Source organism: Mesoplodon densirostris, chromosome 1 (assembly GCF_025265405.1).
Source record: "Mesoplodon densirostris isolate mMesDen1 chromosome 1, mMesDen1 primary haplotype, whole genome shotgun sequence".
NCBI classification, from domain to species: Eukaryota; Metazoa; Chordata; class Mammalia; order Artiodactyla; family Ziphiidae; genus Mesoplodon; species Mesoplodon densirostris.
The window spans coordinates 105,570,237-105,593,048 of NC_082661.1; the positions used below are offsets into that span (position 1 = coordinate 105,570,237).

Here is a 22,812-nt window from a genome sequence, read left to right on the forward strand (position 1 = left end):
AACGAAAGATCCTGTGTGCCGCAGCTAAGACCCAATGCAGCCAAAAAAAAAAAAAAGAATCAGAATACGTAAGGCAGAAATTGAAATGATGTGCACTGTTTTATGGTTGTTCTACAAGATGCTGATTTCTGAGCCTAGTGAGAAATGCTTTGTCATCGACAGACGGATCTCCTTTCGAGTGTTGTAAGCCATTTCTTCTTTTTGCATCAGAACAGTTTTCATAGCAATAACAAACATCACTGTGAGGATTCTTCTCGCTGGGCTCAAACTGCGCCTTACAGCTGGCTTTCAAACTATGTAAATTATCTTATATAACAGGCACTGAAAAAAGAAAGCTGAACAAAGAAAGTTTTACCTTGGTGAAATATTCCTTTTAACACATCACATTATACTGTGATAATAATAATAACAGAACGTGTTTCACCCTTACCCCTCGAGTGAAGACTCTGTGGAAGAAGCCTCTCTTCTGTTTGGGAGCTGGTTGATATGTTTTCTCTTCTGGATCTAATGCCACATTTCCCCTTTCGTTGATGTCCTTGAAACATTCAGACTCGATCATCTGCATCCACAGAAGGGCAGGACAGAGGAGTGGTGGAGGCGCCACGCGGCCGGTCAGCATCGCCCACCCGGCCCCCAGCCCAGCACTCAGCGGCCACTCCGGCTCCCGTCCTCGGCTCCTACTTCCCCTGCTTCCTGACCTCCTCTTGGGGGAGGTCACGTGGCCTCCAACGTGGCCCCCAAAGCAGTGAACTCCCGTCCAGCCAGCCCCGCTCAGGGAGCAGGACTCAGGGCGGCAAAAGCCCAGCAGACCCGAGAGGGCCACCAATGTCCACCCCCCGGGAAGGGACCAGGGGCAGCTGCCACATATAATTTTACCTCCGAACATGCACACGTGCACGCACACACAAATGAATGTGTATGGAAAATAGCTAAAAAGGTATCTTAAAGAGGAAACTGTTAATTCTACACACATTAGGTTCTTCTTGGTCGTTGTAACTAGTTAGGTGGGCCGTGCTGCAACGGGCAGTACCTCGTTCTGCCAGGGGTTGGAGACACAGCCCGTGACGAACTGGCTGTAGAAGGTGTGGTCGGTGCTGTCCAGGTGGATGCCCTTCACCTTGGAGAACTGCTCGATGTCCAGGACGTCCCTGCAGTAAACCACCTGCGGCTGTCACCGAGAACAGAGAGGCGCGGCTGAGACGGCAGCCGCTGCATTTGTTTCCCTCAGCGGCGCTCAGGACGCCTGGGAAGCCGCAGCACACACACCTGCACCCTCCTTTCCTCGCCATCCCTCCCGGCGTGAAGCACGCCCAATTTTTGCTCTAGGAACCCCCAGAGCCACAGGCCCGGCGGCCCGTCTGCTCCAGCTCCCCACTCTCTCACCCACAAGCCTCCCGAGGCCCCCGCTTCTCTTTTCTGCACGGAAACGGGCCAAAGCAGAGGCTGCAGATGGAGAAGGGCGGACGGGGTGCCCCTGCTGGGACATGGCGGAGGAAGCCTCCAGCCCTCGGCCTCCCTCGCACATGTGCCCGTCCGCCTGCTTGGCCCCCGTCTGCGCTGGGCAGGACCCCAGGCCCCCTGCCCCACCGGGCACTGGCGTCCTCAGGCGCAGAGTCAGGCCAGCAGGTGGGTCGTGTGGAGCCCGGGCCGCCGCCTCTGGAGCAGGGAAGCCAGGGCTCAGGGACACGTGCTCTGAGCGACCGAGCTTGGGCACAACAAGGAAGGAGCGTGCGGATCCTGGGCCCCTGGTCAGAACTTCTGAGAGCAGCGGGGAGGTGGGAGCTGCCGGGCGGGCCGGCCCTCAGGAGACTGCATGGGACGATGGGGAGGCCCGAGCCCAGGCCAGAAGCCCATCTTGTGCCCCTGCCAGGCTGCCTGACGCCCTCAGACACTGCTGGCAGCGGGCCCCCGGGCCCTCTGGTTAAATGCAGAAGAACCCCCGGAACAGCCCCAGTGCCTCTGCCCCTCACTCCCCAGCCGGCGCCCTCCTCAGGGAAGGCTGCAGCCTGCGGCACGCAGGGCCTGGTGGAAAGAAGGCTCTGAGAAGCCCTGGCTGGGTTTTCCTTGTCTTGGAGCTGGTCCTCCCCGTGACTCTAGTACCTGGAGCAGGTGGGAGGGCGCTGCGAGAACGAGCGCAGAGGGAGAAGCTGCTGTCATGACACATTCCATGCAAACATAATGAATCCTGACTTGTAAACTAAAACTATTTTAACCGCGCGTTTCAGGCCCATCCTATCCTGCAGAACGATCGAATCTCCACATTTCCATCACAGGCCTGCAGCAGCTCAAGGCCAAAGAGGGGGCTACTCCGGCCCAGCTCCGATGTGCGCGGGGCCTGCTGGGCACTGGGGACGTGGCCTCGCATGGGCCCCACCATGCGCTCACCAGGAGGCTCGAGCGGCCACTCCAGGGCCCTCAGTGTGCAGCCAGGACCTTGTGAGACCCCGCGTGGGGAAGCGCATTCTGGGCGGGGGAAGGGGCCGCAGAAACGTGGGGACCCTGGCAGGGTGCCCCAGGGAGGGTGGCGGGTACTGCTGAGGTTTCTGATCAGGGCAGTGACCTGGGTGGGCTCCACCAGCCAGGGCGGCAGCGGGCCGGGAGGGCCTGTGAAGACGGGCCAGGGGGCACTGGGGGCGGGACAGCTGGTCCTGAATCTACCTGGAAAACATCCGTTTTCTCAGACACCCCAACACCCCACTGCACTTTGGCAACACACTTACGTCAGGACGGAAAGGGGGGTCTGACGTGTGGGCCTCCAGCCTCTTGAAGTTAATGTCCTTGAACACAGGGTGTCCCTTGACTTCAGCCACCGCTTCGCCCCTGCAGCCCAGGCGTTGCTTGGGATCCTTGGTGAGTAGCTGTGGAAGAGTAAAAATGGAGTCAATTGAAGCTCCAAGGATAAAAAAGAAAACCCAGAAAAGCTCCATAATGATGGCCAGAGAATTCAGGATGGCAAAGAGCACCTCCATCTAAACAAAGTCACTCAAATTTCAAAGTATCAACAAAACCTCGTTACTTCAGGTTTTACTGATTTAGAAAACGTAATGCTTCAAAAAGGAGTTGAAACTGAAGTTTTGCCTTTGAGCTATCAATAAATAAAGAGGTGGCTAAATAAATCCTTAAGAAAAGTTTACCCATGTAAAAATTAGGGGAATTTTTTTCAAGAAATAGAAGCTCTTGGGAACTTCGCAGACACCACTTTCATGCCAAGTTATGTTGATAATTAGAAACTATTTTAATCTATTAAACAGATCACTAAGGACCTCAGATGAGGCCAAAATTTAGTAAACCTACCTCTAATAGTTGTATATTCTTAAAATTAATAGAAAGTGTTTCTTTCAAAAGTATTCCTTACTTATACATTTAAACAGGCAGACCTCGGAGATACCGCGGGTTCGAGTCTAGACCACCATAATTAAGTGATTATTGCAATAAGGCAAGTCACATGAATTTTTTAGTTTCGCAGTGCATATAAAAGTTACGTTTACACTCTACTGTAGTCTGTTAAGTATGCAATAGCATTATGTCTAAAACAAATTGTACATAATTAAAGAATAATGCTGCTAGGAAAATAGTGGCAATAGACTTGCTCAACACAGGGCTGTCACAAACCTTCAATCGTCAAAAACACACTATTAGTGAAGCACAATAAAAATGAGGTATGCCCATTATTGCCAAAAGTTCAGATAGGCCTTCTTCCACAATTAGCAGTCAAAGAGGTCTGCCTCTGCTCAAAGCGACACAGGAAAGGTCTGGGCCTCCAAAACCTAGCCTAGGCCAGGGGCTGGGAAGCTGCAGCCCAGGGTTGTACCCCACCCGTGCCTGCTTCTGTAAATAGGGCTTTGTGGGAGCAGAGCTGGCCGTTAGCTCAGGGGTCTGTGGCTGTTTGCACTGCAATGGTGAGCTGAACAATGCGAGAGAGACCTGCAAAGCCCTAGTGACACCACCTGGTGCTTCACAGGAACGCTGGCTGACCCGTGGCCTTGACTCCCAGTGAGCACCCACGTGCGGCTCCCGGCTTGTGTGCGACGCCCCGGCACACACCTGCAGCCCCTGAGCCGGGCCCTGCCCGCTTGGCCGTGCCGCACACACACTGAGGCTGTCTGGTCTCTTGGCCAGGCTGACTCCTACCAGACACCACCGATGGGAATACACCTGCGTAGTTGGCTCAGTGCTGGAAGCTTCTGCAGGCAGCTGCCGTGGGAACTCCAGCACAGAGCCAGGGCGGGGCTCAGTAAGACAGGCTTCCTTAATTAAGACCAGACACGAACATTGTGTCAGGCCAGATGCAATGACAGCACCGCAGGGACTCCATGCCTCTGTCAAGCCTGCTGCCAACTCACGCGGTCCAGGGGCCTGACCGGGCAGCGCCGGGCAGCGGAAAGCACCTTGTGCCCGTGCTGCCTGCTGCCACTGACTATGGGACACCATGGAAATCAACTTTTAACTTTTCCACCATGCGGCTCTAAGAATATCCTAGAAAGCCACTGTGGGGTTGAAATGAGAAAACAGAGAGCTCTGAAAATGACCCAGCGGTACCCGACGCCAGGTGTCACGGCAGGGGCCCGGCAGGGACGGGCAGAGGAGGCCAGAGACCTACAGAGGCGGGAGTCCCCTTCGCGTGCGGTCAGTGCTGGGCCACATCCCAGACCCCACAGGTGCCCACGCTCCCCTCTCTGTGCCCTGTTTACATCGACCTTGCACCTGAGGTGGCCTCTCCTCCAGGCCCTGTCTGTTGGAATTTCACAGACTCTCTAAGAACTAGCTGTTGCTCCGCTCAGCAGTTACCGAGGATTCACGTGGGACTAAACACTTCACGCGCACTCTTTCATTTTATCCCGCTGGCAATTCTATAAGGTAGAAGTTATCCACCGTCTGCATCTTCTAGATGAGAAACCCGAGACCCGGAGGGGTGAGCGTCTGCATCTTCTAGATGAGAAACCCGAGACCCGGAGGGGTGAGCGCGTGGTGGTGGGAGGCTGGGCCTCCGCCCCGGGCCCTGAGTCACAAGGCTGGGCTTCACTCAGACACCACCATCTTTCCCACGAACAGCACCCCTTCATCCTGAAAACCCTGAAGACTTCGCTTCTATCTTGTTTACGTACCCGTCAAGCTCTGCTTTTGACCCTAGTTTCTTTCATGTTATTTTAGGCCTGCCATTCAACTGTGAGCTCCTGAGGGGCCGGCCCCACTTCTCACATCTGTATGCTCCTGCAGCCCCATCGGACTGTCGCGTGTGAGCAGACACTGTTTACCAACTGAACAGCAACAACAGGGTGGCCAGGAGGCGGTTACGGAGGAGCTCCAAGCAGGGTGAGCAGCCCGAGAAAGGCCACCAGCACACGTCCCTTCACACGTGGACACAAAAGGAGAGGGACCCCGAGGTACTTCGTCCGCAGCCAGTGTCAACTCCCGCAAGACACACCGGCTGACCCCAGCACCCACTGGGGGACCACGCCCCGCGCTCTGTGGCCGCTGCCCTTTGGCCTGGTCCTCCGTCCCCCACCCTGCCACTGCCCGCCCCCGGCAGCCCTCCCCCCGCGGCGCGCGCCCCCGTGTGTCTGACTCCAGCAAGGAGCCAGCCTCCACCTGCCCTGTGTCCGCACTCTCCTCTGTGACCCGCTCACACCCACGGTTGCTCCTCCAACCGCCCCTCTGCACCCACCCAGCCCCGCGGCCTCTCCCCTGCTTCTTAGACCCGCTTAAGCAAGCCCGACTCCCCGCCTGCTGCGAGCTTCGCGCGTCCTGCCTGCCGAGCGCTCGCGGCAGGGGCTCCGCGCACCACCAGCCACCGACCTCCCTGGACCCCCACGCGGCCCCTGGCGCGCCGGAAGCACCCTCCCTTCTCCGCACACCTCCAGCGGCTCCCCCCCACCCTCGCGCGCCACAGGAGGAGGGGACAAGCGGCCCGGCCCGCACCGAGTCCCCCGCCTCCGCGCCAGGGCTTTGCTGCAGCCCCTCCCCGCTCCGTACACGGCTCACAAATCCTGCGGGCGCGGCTTTGCCGTCCACCCGGAGTCCGACGGCTTCTTACTCGCTCTGCCACCACCCAGGGCTCAGACTCCCACCTGAATCTCCACAAAGCCCGGGCCGGCCCCCCTCCTTCTGTCCCATGGGTCTCTTCCCGGGAGTCCCAGAGCATCGGCCCCCGGCCTCCTGCCCCGGTGCGGCCCCTCCTCGCCACCCCACCCGGCGGCAGCCCCTCCCACCTCCCTGACGAAGATCCCTCGTCTCCCAGGCCGCCTCCCCTGAGTGGGTGAGAGCGCTGGGCTTGGGGGCAGAAGGGCTGGGATTACTGCCTGTTTTACTCACTGCTGGGGAAGGTCCCATGGGGGATGCTCAATACATTCTCGCTGGATGCAAATGAATTTTAAAATGTGCTCAGAAAATCCTGAGTATTGGCTTAAGAGAAGTTAAGTGACAAGGAGAGCTTCTCTCATCCCCTTACTGCCAGGACGGCATGGGGACTGACAGTGCCAGGCGCATGGCAGGCCATCAGGGCAGGGTGTCTATAGGACCACAGTCCCTGGCGACCAGTTAAAGGGAGTTCTGAGGAACGTGGTCAGAGAGAAAAACCTCACCGCTGCAAAGCACCCCGAAGATTCTGTTTCATGTTTAGCGTCCTGTGAAGTTGGCCAGCTGTGCTCTAAACAATGACCCGACACCACCCTTCCCTCTCAGCAGAACCTTTGGGGAAAGCAAACAACGAACTCTGCTCTGTGTGATCAGAACCCCCTGCGAGGAAGGCCCTGTCCCTGGCACCGCGGAGCATCAGGTGGCCCCTCCTGAGCCCTACGGAGCGAGGGCTGGGTCTGAACGGCGGTCGGTCGGAAGCCTAGCCCCACTCCCGCCCTCCCCGAGCGCGACCCACCAGGCTGCAGATGGACTTGGCGTCCTCGGAGAACTTCTCGGAGTACCGCTCTGCCTCCTCCTTCACTCTCCGCTCCACCTCCGCCCTATCGACCTTCTCTTGGAATTTTCTGAACGGAGACTGTCCCTGAATCATTTCGTATATCAGACAGCCAAGTCCCCACCAATCAGGACTAAATGTATACCTTTCAAGATTGAGAACTTCGGGAGCTACATAACAAACACAGGAAATTTAAATTAAATTAAATGTCCTCTTACTTAATTCCAAACAACACATTGTAAATTTAACGTCTGTTACCACATGGATGACCCTCGCAAACATGTTAAGCCAAAGAAGGCAGACACAAAAGGCCAAACAGTGCATGAGTCCACCTGCGTGAAACAGTCAGAACAGACAAGTCCACAGAGACAGGAAGTAGATTAGCGAGCGGCTGCAGGGCTGGGGGTGGGAGGTGAGGAGTGGGGAGTGATTGCTGACGGGTGCGGGCCTTCTTCTTTGAGGTGATGAAAAAGTTCTGAAATCAGACAGTGGTGATAGTTGCACATCTCTGTGAACATACCGAAATCCACTGAACTACACGCTTCGGGTTGGTGGATTTTATGGCATATGAACTGCATCTCAGTAAAGCTGTTATTACAAACCATTTCTACTACTCGTGGAGTAACTACCGTGGGGAAACCCCACCTCCAAACAGGCAGAGCCAGGCCCCCGGGCACCCCTTTTCCCTCAGAGCAAGACCCCAGCAGCAGGTGACAGCAGCCACAGTGGAATGGGGTGTGGGTAAGTACAGGACTCAGCAGAGGCCCTCAGGGTCCCTCATGTCAGAGGCCCCCCTGTGTCAGGCTGGGTCACTGCTCTGGAGCTGCGCGAATAACTCCGACAACCTTGTGAGGGGTGTGCGGGGCCCGTGAGCACAGCGGGGAGGCCCGCTGCCCTGTCCCTACTCTGGCCCATCAGCAGAGAGGAGGGCAGGCCGGGGGGCCAGGTACGCTCCCCAGAAGCAGGCCAGGGCTGACCCCAGGTCCCTTCCCATATTCAGTTCTCTGTGTCCTGAGGGCAGAGGTGTGAGCACCCCGGGGTGGTCCATTACATACCCATGTAGCCGAGCGTTCCGACTCTTCCTTGGATGGTCTCCCCTTCCGGGATCTCCATGGCTAAACCAAGATCTGAAATCCGGATGTGTCCTGCGTGTGGCCAAATACATGAGACAAATCACAGGGGGCGAGCTGACACTTTACCAATAAAGGATGGGAAAAAAATCTAAAAAACATGGATGGAAATTATAGCAATTCATACTTGGAAACATTTAGATATAAAATTACATTTAGGGAATTCCCTGGCAGTCCAGTGGTTAGGACTCCACGCTCTCACTGCCAAGGGCATGGGTTCAATCATAAATAAATAAATAAAAATAAAAAATACAAAAAATAAAATTACATTTAACTTTTCCACATTTAGTAAAATCCTGTCGTGTGTTCAGTTCCACTACCTGCAGGAAATTAGATTTAGGCCTGGATGTTGATCAGGAAGCCCTTTATCCATAGAAAACCACAGGATAAGATAGGAGCATTACGTTTGTTATTTTATTTCCATGTAACTACCAGACACATAAATAAAACTATAATGGAGGACTTCCCTGGTGATGCAGGGGTTAAGAATCCACCTGCCAATGCAGCGGACACAGGTTTGAGCCCTGGTCCTGGAAGATCCCACATGCCACGGAGCAACTAAGCCCGTGTGCCACAACTACTGAGCCTGAGCTCTAGAGGCCACAAGCCACGACTACTGAGCCCACGTGCCACAACTACTGAAGTCCGTGTGCCTAGAGCCTGTGCACAACTACTGAAGCCACCGCAATGAGAAGCCCGTGCACCACAACGAAGAGTAGCCCCCCTCACTGCAACTAGAGAAAGCCCATGCGTAGCAACGAAGACCCAACACAGCCAAAAATAAATAAATTAATTAAAAAAAAAACTATAATGGATACTATATCAACTATGAAACAGCAAATAAACACTCCCTGTCAGAATACCAAGAGGCTTATACACAGGGACAACAAGAGACAAATAATATGGAGTTTTTCTCTAAAGAACAAATGGTAATAGGGTCAAGGAAATAATAAATAAAATGAAGGAACTTCGTTTAAAAACCTATGTTATGTGTTAATGCCTTTACATAGGAAGATTAAAATAGTTATTAATTTCCTTGTGAAAATAATAAATCATAGAGAACATTCTTTTGAGTGTCTAGAAAGAGAAACCAGCCCTGGAGGCAGGCGCCCTGTTCAGCCCACTCACCACCATATCCCCAGCTCCTAACACTGTACCTGGTGTCTTGTAGGTGCGTGACAAATATTCATGGAATAAAGTAGATAATTAATGAGAACCTACTGTATAGCACAGGGAACTCTATTCAATGCTCTTTGGTGACCTAAATGGGAAGGAAATCTAAAAAAGAGGGTATAAATGTATACATATAGCTGATTCACCTTGCTGTACAGCAGAACCAACATTGTAAATCAACTATATTCCAATAAAAATTAATTTTAAAAAAGTTATGGAAGAACTGAATGAATCAACCAATAAATATTTGCGGAACACTAAAAATATGCAACATGCCCTCCAAGGCACTGGAAGAGTTTAAACAGTCTCCGTTGTGCCCCCCAACAGGAAGACTAACCTTTGGCTTGGCCAGCTTGGTGGCCTTGCCCGCATGCCCGCCCGCCTGGGAAGGAAGGAGGGTAGAGGGCTTAAGAGCACACCCAGAGCCACACAGCCTGGGGCTGAGCCCCAGCTCTGCCATTTATTACTGTGTCTCAGGATCCTCCTTTCAAACACAAAGATTCTCTCCATAACGCACCTTTCACGTATTTCATGTCTAAGCAGAGGACTGGCATGTTGTGAAATTTTAAGTATCCCTGGTCTTATTTTTTTTAATTAAAGTGTGTTTTTTAAATTGAGAAATAAAAAGTAAAACTACTGACAAACTGGCAAAAACTCCAAGTCTGAGAACACAGTCTGCTGGTGGGGCCCACACAGGCACGCCACCCTCGAGAGCAATCCGGGATGTCTGGCAACACCGTGCGTGAGTGCAGCCCTTGCCTCGCGCTCCCACTATTCCTTGCGATAGATTCCTGAGGAAACACCCGAAGAAACAAGAAACGGAGAATGCCTCGACACAGGCTGCCCCCTGCAGCACTGACCAAACCAGCAGGAGCCTAGGGACAGCCCCCCACCTATCAGTGGGGACTGGGCACATCAAGCCTGCTCTTCTGCTGGCACTTAGTGCTGTAGAGTGATCTCTGCTTAAAAAAAAAGTGGAGAAAAATAGTGTAATTCTGTTACTGTCATTAGGAACTAACGTTTTCAGCGTTAGGATAAAAAAAATACAAAAGTGAAATGAAGAAGTTGATGAGATTTGGAAATATCAATATGAATCCACGATGAATGTTTAAAAAGGAACAGCACATTTTTTTTCCTCTGTCCACTGAACAGGTCTAGGAAGAATGACCAACAGGGCAGCAATGAGCAACCTCAGTGCCCACACAGTGGTCTCACGATGCGGCTTTCCACACAGAGGACCGGGGCCCTCTGGAGAAATGGTGGATCCCAGGTCTGGGTCAGCACGTGGGCAAGACAATCCTGGAACATCTCCTTACAGCAGAAGACAAGGAAGTTAGCAAAGACTACTGGACACCCGCTGGCCAAAGATGGGACAGTCTCAACATCAAAAGGAATAATGACTCCAAAGGCCCGTAACGTACGTAAGTGTTTAGTCCACACATTCATAATGATACCAAAACAGAAAAAATAAAAACCTCGTTTGTCATCCTGGAGAATGACAGAGAACTAACATATTATTCTGAGAAATGAAAATAAAGGGAAGTATTCAAGTGTTTCCCCTGCTTTTCCTGAACAAACAGGTAAACAACTATTTTTGTTTTGGCTGAGTTGGGTCTTCGTTATGGTGTGCGGGCTTCTCATTGTGGTGGCTTCTCTTGTTGTGGAGCACGGGCTCTAGGCGCATGGGGTTCAGTAGTTGTAGCACATGGGCTCAGTAGTTGTGGCGCACGGGCTTAGTTGCTCCGCGGCATGTGGGATCTTCCTGGACCAGGGCTCGAACCCGTGTCCCCTGCATTGGCAGGCGGATTCTTAACCATTGCGCCACCAGGGAAGCCCCAGGTAAACAAATGTTGATAAGGCAAAGTTCTTTTTTACAGATGAATCCCAACAAATAAGAGCAAAAGGAATGACAGCGTAAGACTGTCATCATTTTATCGTGCGGTGAGTCCACTGGAATGAGGTATCCACTGAGTGAAAGGCTGGTGGGAACTGGAGAATGGATGGGTCAGGCTGACAGCAAAGAGAGACACTCGGCCATCACACGCCTCCTGATGTCATGTAACAGGAAGGACACACCAAGTTTGCTCACCAACGATCAAACCTGGACCTAGTCTGGCCTCCAGATCTAACTATTGGCTTACAGGAAAAACGGGGATAGGGAAGGTACTAAATCCAGAGTATGGGAAATTCTATAGCACAAATGTCTGTGGACGTCTGCCAGGGCTGCCATAAAAAGTACCACAGACCAGGTGGCTTAGACAACAGAAATTTATTTCTTCACAGTCTTGGAGGCTGGAAGTCCGAGATCAAAGTGTTGGAAGGCTTGGCCTTTGTCCCCTTTCCCCGCGTCTTCACATCTGTCTCCCCACCCCGTGTGTCTCTGTCCCAGTCTCCTGTTCTTATAAGGACACCAGTCATATTGGATTAGAGCCCCCCGCAAAGACCTAATTTAACCTAAATTATATCTTAAAAGATCTTATCTCCAAATACAGTCACATTCTGAAGGACTGGGGGTTAGGGCTTCACCACATGAATTTTGGAAGGACACAATTCAACCCATAACACCTGGTTTCACAAATAAATGACAAAAAGAAGCAGGGAGGAGGAACCTATGAAATTACAAAAGACCCAACAAGATATCAACCAAATCTAATGTAGACTTCACTGGACATTAAATACACAACTATAAAAACACTTATGAAATAATTAAGGAAGATAAAGCCAATGGGATATTAGGTGATATTAAGGAATCATTAAATATTTTTGGATTTAATAATAGTATTGTAGGGACTTCCCTGGTGGTGCAGTGGTTAAGAATCTGCCTGCCATTGCAGGGGACACGGGTTTGAGCCCTGGTCCAGGAAGATCCGGCATGCTGTGAAGCAACTAAGCCCGTGTGCCGCAACTACTGAGCCTGCACTGTAGAGCTTGTGAGCCACAACTACTGAGCCCGCATGCCACAACTACTGAAGCTGGCGTACCTAGAGTCCATGCTCCACAACAAGAGAAGCCACTGCAATGAGAAGCCCGCGCACTGCAACAAAGAGTAGCCCCTGCTCACCGCAACTAGAGAAAGCCTGAGTGCAGCAACGAAGACCCAACACAGCCATAAATAAATAAATAAATTTATTTTAAAAAATAGTATTGTATTTATATTAAAAACAGTATCTGTATCTTTGATAAATATTTTTATAGATAGAAGAATATGATGCATAGGATTCCCTTTAAAACCACTGTCAATAATAAAATGCTCCTGGTTTTTGCAAAAACTCACTATTTATCCCAGTCTTTAGGGATATATCTATTTCATAAAAATAGGAAGGCCTCTATAGAAAATATAAGCATCACAAAGTTTTCTCTGTTATCTCAACCACCAGATTAATTTCATAAACCAAATCCCCCTTAATTTATAAGTTTGCAAAAAAGACTGCTTCCATATTTAGGATGGACAAATGGTAAATGGACCTCACAACATAGAATAGATGATAAACAGCTTTTTTAAAAAAATCTAGGGCTTCCCTGGTGGCGCAGTGGTTGGGAGTCCGCCTGCCGATGCAGGGGACACGGGTTCGTGCCCCGATCCCGGAGGATCCCACATGCCGCGGAGCGGCTGGGCCCGCGAGCCATGGCCGCGGAGCCTGTGTGTCCGGAGCCTGTGCTCCGCAGCGGGAGAGGCCACAGCGGTGAGAGGCCCGCGTACAGCAAAAAAAAAAAAAAAAAAAAAAAAATCTAAATTCAATCCAAATGTCAAGTTCTACTTTACAGACGAAAACAGAAAACCTAACAAGCTGTCTATAAGGGAAGTGAAGAGGTACTTACAGACAATCCTGTTACTCTTATGTTCTATGACTTACTGGTGCAAATTAGTTCTTCGGAATTTTTTTTTTCTTGTGGTACACGGGCCTCTCACTGTTGTGGCCTCTCCCTTTGCCGAGCACAGGCTCCGAACGCGCAGGCCCAGCGGCCATGGCTCACTGGCCCAGCCGCTCTGCGGCACATGGGATCTTCCCGGACCGGGGCACGAACCCGTGTCCCCTGCATCGGCAGGCGGACTCTCAACCATTGCGCCACCAGGGAAGCCCAGTTCTTCGAAATTTTAATTCTAAGATAGTAAACATCCTAAAATCAATTGCATTTTTTCAAGTCAGAGAAACTAAAGTACAGCTAGGATTACATTTTTAAAAATGAAAAGAGTAGGAAAACACCAAGAAATGATTAAAAGTCTCCTGAAATCAAGAAAAGCAAAACAAAGCTTTGTCATTCCTTTCTATGCTTAACTGGAACGGGACCAGGTCCCTGGTGTATAAAGAACAAGTAACACAGTAATTGCCACAGACATGATTCTGAGCGCCTGCCTCAGGGCAGGATGGAGAAGGCCACGGCAGGCCTGCGCTGCTACTGGCCACAACTAGGAGCCACGTGACCAGCCTGGATGGACCAAAACGTCTGAGCAGGAGATCCACACAAAGGCGCCCTGCTGGGGCAGCAGGTGTTTCCCTCAGAAGCATTTGCAAAGCCTGGTCAAGCCAGAGGCTGCCGACTGGGGATGGGGGACACACAGAGGCTCTCCAGCCGCTTCCACCTGGACACCTACGGAGGCTGGGAGCAGCTGGATGCCGAGAGAATCGAGACTTCTGAACGCCTGGAGACTGTTGTAGGGACAGAGACACCAGCTCAGATTCTGACGCTCGGGCGGAGTGCGCCAGAGAGACCGTGCTGGAGGTGAGGGGCCTCCTCAGAATCCAGCAATCCAGGGAAGAGAAGCATGCTGTGCCCAAGCTGGATTTATTTCAGGAATGAACGATTAGTTTAACACTGGAAAATTAACTGGTGGATTAACTATATTAAAAGGAAAAAAAGTACAACATACAGTCATTTTGGTAGAAAAAGCACTGACAAAATTCAGCCACCATTCTTTTTTTTTTTTTAAAGGAAAATTCTTAAATCTGAAAGAGAATTTCTATGAAAATACTACAGCGGATTTCACACTTCATGGTGATACACTGAAAGGCTACCCCTGAGATCAGAAATAAGGAAAGAATTCCCGCTATTACAACTTCTATCCAACATTGTATTGAAGGTCCCATCCGGTGTCACGAGGCAAGAAACAGAAACAAAAGGCTGAAGAATTGGAAAGGCAGACATAAAGTGGCCAAGTGCAGATGGCATGATGGTGTCTGCAGAAAATCCTAAGAGTCTACAAACTTTTAGAATTCAGTGGATTTAACATGGTCACTGGATATAAAGTCAATTGCAATTGTAGCCAAAAGCACAAACCATGGAAGAAAAAATTGTTAAGATGGACCTCATTAAACTTAAAAACATTTATATTTGTTAAAGGAAAGGACTGGTATCAAAAATAAACACAGAACTCTTAAAACTCAACAATAAGAAAACAAACAACCCAATTAAAAATGAACAGAAGACCTGAACAGATACATCACCAAACAAGATAAACATCTGGCAAGTAAGCATATGAAAAGAGGCTCCACATCACGTCATCAGGGAAACGCAAATTAAACAAGATCCCACTCCACACCTGTCAGAACAGCCAGAATCCACAACACGGACAGCGCCACGTACTGGCGAACCCTCATCACTGCTGGTGGGAACGCCGAATGGTGCAGCCACATTGGAAGACAGTTGGTGGTTTCTCACAAAACTAAGCATACTCTTATCATATGATTCAGCAATCCCACTCCTTGGTATTTACTCAAAAGAGCTGAAAACTTATGTCCACATAAACTTTACACAAATATTTATAGCAGCTGTACTCACAGTTACTGAAACTTGGAAACCACCAAGATATCCTTTAGTAGGTGACATAAACCGTGGTCCATACAGACAGAGAAATATTACTCGGAGCTAAAAAGAAATGAGCTAACGAGGCGTGAAAAGACGTGGAGGAACCTTAAATGCATGTTATTAAGTGACAGAAGCCAATCTGAAAAGGCTACAGACTGTGTGATTCCAAATCTACGACATCTGGAAAAGGCACACCTCTGGAGACAGTGACAATATCAGTGGTTGCCAGGGGTTGGGGGTGGGGGAGGGATGAACAGGTGGAGCACAGAGAATTTTTAGGGCAGTGAAACTACTCCATAGGATACAATAATGAACATATATCATTTCACATTTGTCAAGACCCACAGAATGTGTAAAACACAGAATGAACCCTCATACGTGCTATGGACTTTAGTTAATAATACTGTACCAATATCGGTTCATCAGTTGTAACAATGTATCACACACTAATGTAAAATGTAAATCCTAGGGGAAACTGTATTTTGAAATACCAGCAACAGGTAAATAGAAAATGAAGTTTTAAGAGCAATACCATTAAAAAACATCAAATAACAAAAATGTGTAAGAACTTTACAATGAAACTACAAAGTGATATTGAGAGAACTTAAGAGACCCAAATGCGTAGAACTGTATGTTATGTTCATAAATTCAAAGATTCAATATTAATTAGTTCTCTGAAAATTATTCTATAATTCAATACAATTTCAATCAAAATCCCAATACGTTGTTGCTTTTCCCTCTAGAAATTGACCGATTATAAAAATTCATCTGGAAATGAAGGAGTCTAAGAATAGCTAAGGCAATCTTGGAGAACAATAATGATGCTGGAGGACTTTAACAGAAATCAAGACTCACTAGAAAGCTTCAGTCGTTAAGGGCTATGGTGTTGGTTCAAGGATGAATAAAATGATCAAGGAAACTATAGAGTCCAGAGAAAGATCCACACATATAGAGACACTAGATTTATGTAAAATGTGACACTCCAAAGAAAAGGGGAATAGATGATCTTTGCAATGAATGGTGTTAGTCAACTGGTTATATATTTGAAAAAAATGTGTCAACCTTTACTTCATATCATGCAAAAAAATCAGTTCCAGAGGGACTAAAGAAGTAAATGGGAAAGATAAAACAGTAATATTTTTATTTGTTTATTTATTTTTAATTAATTAATTTTATTTATTTTTGGCTGTGTTGGGTCTTCGTTGCTGCACGCAGGTTTTCTCTAGTCATGGAGAGCAGGGGCTACTCTTCATTGCGGCATTGCGGTGGCTTCTCTTGCTGCGGAGCACGGGCTCTAGGCGTGCGGGCTTCAGTAGTTGTGGCACGCAGGCTCAGCAGTTGTGGCTCACGGGCTCTAGAGCACAGGCTCAGTCGTCATGGTGCATGGGCTTAGCTACTCCGTGGCATGTAGAGTCTTCCCCAACCAGGGCTCAAACACGGGTCCCCTGCATTGGCAGGCGGATTCTCAACCACTGCACCACCAGGGAAGCCCAACAGTAATGTTTTTAGAATAAAACATAGAACATTTTGAGGTTCAGGCCAAGATTTCTTAAACATAACACAAAAGCACTAAACACACTGAGTCCAGGGCAGCTGCGGACCGTGAGTCCTGAGAGAAGAGAAACAGCAGGCTGGGCCCTACAACCTTCTTGGCACCCTAGCCGGGAGCAACCCTCAGGTCTCAGCACAGTACGGGGGGCCCAAGCAGAGCAGACGGCCTTGCTAAGCTGAGAAGATGGAAGTTAGAACCTGGGAGAGAAAGGTCAGCTCAAGTTTGTGGGAAAACGTTCTGGAGAGGAGGGAGCCATGCAGAGAAAGATCTGCAAATATATGCACGGAGTTCCCTCGAGTCCACTTAAAAAAAAAAGATTTTTAATAAGTGATATGTTCACATGGTACTACAATGAACACTACTACAAAGTAATAGTGAGAGAAACTGAAGGAGCCCCAAATATATAGAACTGTAGACTATGTTCCTAAATTGGATGATCCAATATTAAGATGTCAATTCTGCACAAGTTTGCTATAGATTCAACACAGTTCCAATCAAAATACCAGCATGTTGTGGGTGTTTTGGGTTTTTTTGTTTTTTGTTTTTTTGCAGAAATTGAATTGTATACTAAAAACATATATAAAGGTGTCAGTATGACTGGAAAGTCTGCTCCCCCTATGCTATTTTAACTCTTAATAGTTTCTTTTTATTTTTTATAAATTTATTTATTTTTTATGTATTTATTTTTGGCTGTGTTGGGTCTTCGTTGCTGCGCGTGGTCTTTCTCTAGTTGTGGTGAGCGGGGGCTACTCTTTGTTGAGGTGCGCGGGCTTCTCATTGTGGTGGCTTCTCTTGTTACGGAGCACGGGCTTTAGTAGTTGTGGCACACGGGCTCAGTAGTTGTGGCTCACGGGCTCTAGAGCGCAGGCTCAGTAGTTGTGGCGCACAGGCTTAGTTGCTCCGCAGCATGTGGGATCTTCCTGGACCAGGGCTTGAACCCGTGTCCCCTGCATGGGCAGGCGGATTCCTAAGCACTGTGCCACCAGGGACATCCCTCTTCATAGTTTCTAATGACTCTTTTTTGTGTGTCTTTATGTATATACGAGCAAATACAAATATCCCAGATCATTTTCCCCTTTTTACATGAGAGGAAGCACACTCCCCGCTGCTCTCACCTCACTCTTTCCCAGTTAACAACATATCGTGGAGACACTCCTCATCCCCACATGGGGCATGAATCCCTGCTCTGGTTCACAGCACAGCACGAGGAATGAACCACGGGCTCCGAGCCCAAAGCTGTGAACACGCCCTTGGGCAACACTCTTCCAAATCTCAGCATCATCTCCCACGAAGTGAGACTCCACTCCCTCCGCACAGGTGGCTGCTCTGTGCACACGTGTCAGGCAGCACGTGGGAAGCACGTGGCAGAAGAAGCAGAGGAGTCTTTGCACTGAACACGCCCCACGCCACCTTCAGGATTCTTTGCCCTCAATACCGCCGCCCCTCTCCTCCTCTGCAGGAGCCACGCCGGCCTGGGTTCATGCTCCACTGGATCGTGAGGGTCCTGAGACAAGCACAACAATCCCCTGAAGAAATCTACCTCCCGACGCCACCCCGGGCCGCTGGTCAACACCTGGCCGCAGTGCACCTGCCAGCGGGCCATCCATCCTCAGGCTGCCCCCGAGGGCCGCTCCCTGTCCACCATCACAGGGCCCCCAGCCCCACGCCTGCCCCGACCCATGCTCTGCGGGGAAGGCGGCCCCCGAGAGTAGCCAGGGTTTAGGAGGGCATGGACATACCACTGAGAATAGAGCAAGAGGTGGGCGAACAGCAAGAAATAAGAGAGGGGAAAATGTTCCTCCTTTGAGTTTAACTGAAAATTAGAACCATCTCTACTTCTTGCCTAGATACAGGGGAATAATGATGACGTCTTCATTCTATTTTTTTTTTTGGCCACACCGCACGGCTTGTGGGATCTTAGTTCCCCAACCAGAAATCGAACCCAAGCCCCCTGCGGTGGAAGCGTGGAGTCCTAACCACTGGACCACCAGGGACGTTCCTCCATTCTGTCGTTAAAAGAGCGCACACCGCAGGGCGTCTCCTGTTGCTGCTCCCCCTCTGCACTAGCTGGCTAATTGCACACTAACTTTCTGTCCCCGAGTCCCTGTTAACAAAGCCTGTGCTGCTGACGGGAAAGGCTCGCTCACTCACCATGATCATCAAGGAGAACGTTCTCAGGCTTTAAGTCTCTGCAAGGGAAGAAACAACAACAGAAAGTCAGTTGTTCGGAATTTGACGCTGGGATCCGTTGGCACCAGCGGAAAGGCCCACAGACACCTCTGTGCTCTGAGCCACGGCAAGAAAGGCAGGTAACAGAACCCCCTCTGTGGGTCCAGTGATGAGCCCTTGGTGTCGTCATAAGGCTCCAGCGGCCACATGAAGGAGGAGGATCCTATAGGCAACGTGCACAAAGCGCACCGTTCTGCAGACTTAACGGAAGACGTTCCGGCCGAGAAACGCGCAGCCCAGTGGTGAGGGGTCAGCCCCTAAGGAAAGCGGCTCCATTTCCCTCATCATTAATATACTGTTTAAAATGTCAACAACTGAAAATTCCCCACACTAGAAGAATTCCGTCTGGGGGGCGTCAGACAGGCATGGATTCAGATCCTGGCTCTGCCACTTATCAGCTCTGTGGCCTCAATCTCTCCAAGCCTGTGTCCTCACCTGCAAGACACAGTGCTCAGCACCCGCCCACTTCCCCGGGCTGTGCAGGGTTTGGGCAAGACCAGGCCTCGTGGCAGCAAGCACATAACCAACAGTAGTGACTGTTGATCACAGTTCATGCGAAGGCAGAGCAATGCCACAAACTTCAAATAAGTGTGTCTCACCAAAGACTAAAATATCTTAAGCGTGATATCTCAAACTACTTGTCTTTTCCCTTAGAGAGAAAAAAATTAGTTTTCAAAGATTTATATTTAAATCTGATTTCAAGTGTGGCTCTGTCACAAGAATCCATCTTCCTGAGCATCACCCCTCCATCTGTGGCTGCATCACTGGAACCTACAGAGGGGACAGAGCCAGCAGAAGAGAGTGGCAGCTCAGAGGAGGCTGGTCTCAAGGGGGCGCTCCCAGCCCACCCGCCCAGGGGCTGTAGTTACTATAACACCTCCCGGGGTCAGAAACCACAGCCCAGAAGAGACACGAGAAGTTATCCTGCCCAGAAGCTCAGAGAATCAAGAATGTGGGCACGGGTCGCTGCATAGAAACATTCTCTGGAAAGATGCCCCTGCCACCGTCACTGGCCTCCCTGGGGAGCAGAGGGGCGGGAACGGGTGCCTTCTGCTTGCACTGCCCAGCCATGTGCACACTCTTGTTTTTTCTTTCATTCTTTTCTGTATCTAAAAATTCCTGGGCTTCTCTGGTGGCGCAGTGGTTGAGAGTCTGCCTGCCAATGCAGGGGACACGGTGTTCGAGCCCTGGTCTGGGAAGATCCCACATGCCGCGGAGCAACTAGGTCCGTGAGCCACAACTGCTGAGCCTGCGCATCTGGAGCCTGTGCTCCGCAACAAGAGAGGTCGCGACAGCGAGAGGCCCGCGCACCGCGATGAAGAGTGGCCCCCGCTCGCCGCAACTAGAGAAAGCCCTCGCACAGAAACAAAGACCCAACACAGCCAAAAATAAATAAATAGATAAATAAATATTTTTTTAAAAATCCAAGTAAATGCAGTTGAAAACAAAGTAAGCCTCCTTGTATAGAACATTCACAGCCACACTCCACATCAACAGGACAGCTGCCCACCCACCTTACTTCAAATGTCTCTCGAGACCTCCTAAAGCCCCGATGCTCTGAGCGAGGGCCAGCACCACTCGGGAGGTGGCTGGAAGCAAATCGAGGGCCCGCCCGAGACCTACTGACTGCCTGCCGAGCCACATCCTCTCCTGGTCCCAGGGCTGGCTCGTTGAAACGTGAGAAGCCCGACCTAAACAACTCCCCGCCCAGTGCCCCTCTCAGCTGTCAGGTAAGCGCCAGTCACCTGCTCTGAAAGGAGGTGTGCTGTGTGTACTGCACAGGATAATCGCGGTGGTAGCAGTAATGGTGTCGGCTAACTCCTCCCGGATGCTCTCTGGATGCCAAGATATGTGCTTAAGCATTTGACACGCACCGACTCCTGCGACTGTCCCAGAATCTCTGGAGTACGTTCAGACACTCTTGGGCTGTAGCTAAGTCAGCGGGTCACCAGGATGCCAGACGGCAAGCTGGGACCAATCCCAAAGCCGCCGTGCTCCCACCCTGCCCCACGCCACACACTGGGTATCTGTCCTTTCCTGAACCTTCCCTCAAAATCCACTTCCGCAGGCTCTTCATCAGCCTCACAGTTCTGTTCACACCTCTCTGAGTTTGGGCCCAGGGCGCTCAGCGGGAGGATGCCTCACCATGCTGAGGTGACTCACCCCCGGGGCTTGGTTTCCTCAGCCATTGAGTGAAAGAGTTTTACCAGATGAACTTTTCAGCTTCTTTTGTATTGAAAAGTGATGCTCTCATCATAACCTTAAGCCAGGAAGACAAACAAAGTTCAGCACATACGCGAGGGTCTGACCAAAGCTGAGGATGAAAGGAAATAAGGTTGTCTTCTGACTTTTTTACACCATCCCCCAACCCCGGTGCTGTCCTGCTGCCTGGTGTGTAACTGGTGTGCTCTCAGGCCGTTGAAAAGTCACCTTTACCTGCATGTCCCGGTTCCCTGGAAACTCGGGTTGCTGGCTTCGTGCCCTTCCTCTTCTTGTTAAAAAAGTACTTTCCCATCTGGATCCCATTTCCCGACCTGCTACTGGGTCATGAGTTATCAGGAAATGGCAAAGTTGAAGACGATTTCTGGAGACTGAGGCTGGAGCCGCAGCCTGGTCCACGGCTCATGGGCGGGCCTGCCCTCCCTGGCACCCTCTGTCTCCCACGATGGCCTCAGTCACCCAGCCCCTCCCTGGAGGGAGACGTGAGCAGATGTGGGGAGGACCTGCTGGCAATAAGGTGGAGAGAACAGCACGGCCACAGGGAAGGTGTCTAGAGCTCTGGCCTAACTAGCACTTTAGTGCGGCCTAAATAGTTCAACCACAATGTTGAAAAATTGGCTCTGCTCCAATCCAAAGGCATCTGGAGCAATGTTCCTGGTGGGAGTGTGATGAGAAAACAGCCATCTTGAGTTGGTGCCCAGGCACGTCACAGGATGACAACCTGCTCACACCTGAGTCTGGATAAGACAGAGATGGCCCACTTGCCTCAGGGCAAGACTCTGAGGTCCTGGTCAGTCAGTGGCCCTGTCCAGAAGGCCGACTGACCTAAGAGAGCCACCAGGAAACAGGCTTCTTAGCTACTATTGCTTTTAGAGAGCCAATCACCAAGAGGCAGAAATGTCCAATCTGGAAGAATGTGGGTCATATACAGATTAACAGTCCCTATAAACATTAAAATCTGCCATTCTTACTATAAACATCCATGTTTCAAAAAGGGTAGAAAACAAGAGAGATCATCCTTTGAAGCACTTATCATAAATGGTAATTATACCTCCACTTATGTGTTCACACACACACAGCCCTTCAGCTTATAAGCTTCCTGAGGACAAGGACCTCAAAGTCTGATGTCCCCAGGACGTGCTTCAAGCACACAGCTCAGGAGCATATAAACCTGGGACTCAATACATATTTCTGGAATGAATAAATGAACCTTTCAGCTACTGATAAATCTAATGTGACAGCAATAATCTGTAGTGTCTAAAGGCCTGCATGCCCCAATTCAGAGCTGAAAAAAATTACAGGTCTGAACTGTTCCCCTCTCCCCCATTGTTCACCTGCACACGAGCTGCCTTCTCCTTAGAGTGGGGAAGATTCACCTGCTTTCCAATCCCCAATTCATCCAATGCACAGCTAGACGTCCCCCTCCCTTAGTGTCATTTCTAATGGCATTTTCTCTTGATCATTTCCAACTACAGCATTCCAGACGAGTGGAAGTGTCATGATTCAAATCTTGTTTAATACAGGATGAGTCAGAGTCAAGTCGCTTCAGAAATGTAACAATCCAACGAAGAAGAGGTTCCACTTGCCCCTCCTACTACGGAAAAGAGGGCAGAACACAGGACCTCACCGGGTAGCCATCACTCACCAGGAAGGTTCATGGATGTGATGCCTTCCTCACAAGACTGCTGGGAAGATGGGATGACGGTGCACGTCAAAGTGCGCTGAAACTGTTACGTGTTCTACTAGTGAATGTAATTGGTATCGATTTTGACCAAAGCCAGCAGCATATTTGG

General features: G+C 50.1%; 1 protein-coding gene across 1 annotated transcript in view; it reads right to left on the reverse strand.

Moving 5' to 3' along the window:
• Positions 1–211: 211 nt before the first annotated feature.
• Positions 212–22,812, reverse strand: part of GRK4 (G protein-coupled receptor kinase 4) — a 73,463-nt gene continuing 50,862 nt past the window's right edge. Inside the window, exons 10-16 of the mRNA XM_060106707.1 lie at positions 18,722–18,759; positions 7,966–8,055; positions 6,872–7,080; positions 2,721–2,858; positions 1,031–1,168; positions 431–559; positions 212–335 (exon numbers count right to left, since the gene is read on the reverse strand). Of these exons, the coding sequence (XP_059962690.1) occupies positions 303–335; positions 431–559; positions 1,031–1,168; positions 2,721–2,858; positions 6,872–7,080; positions 7,966–8,055; positions 18,722–18,759 (775 nt within the window). The 3' untranslated portion in view covers positions 212–302. The remainder of the gene's footprint in view (positions 336–430; positions 560–1,030; positions 1,169–2,720; positions 2,859–6,871; positions 7,081–7,965; positions 8,056–18,721; positions 18,760–22,812) is intronic.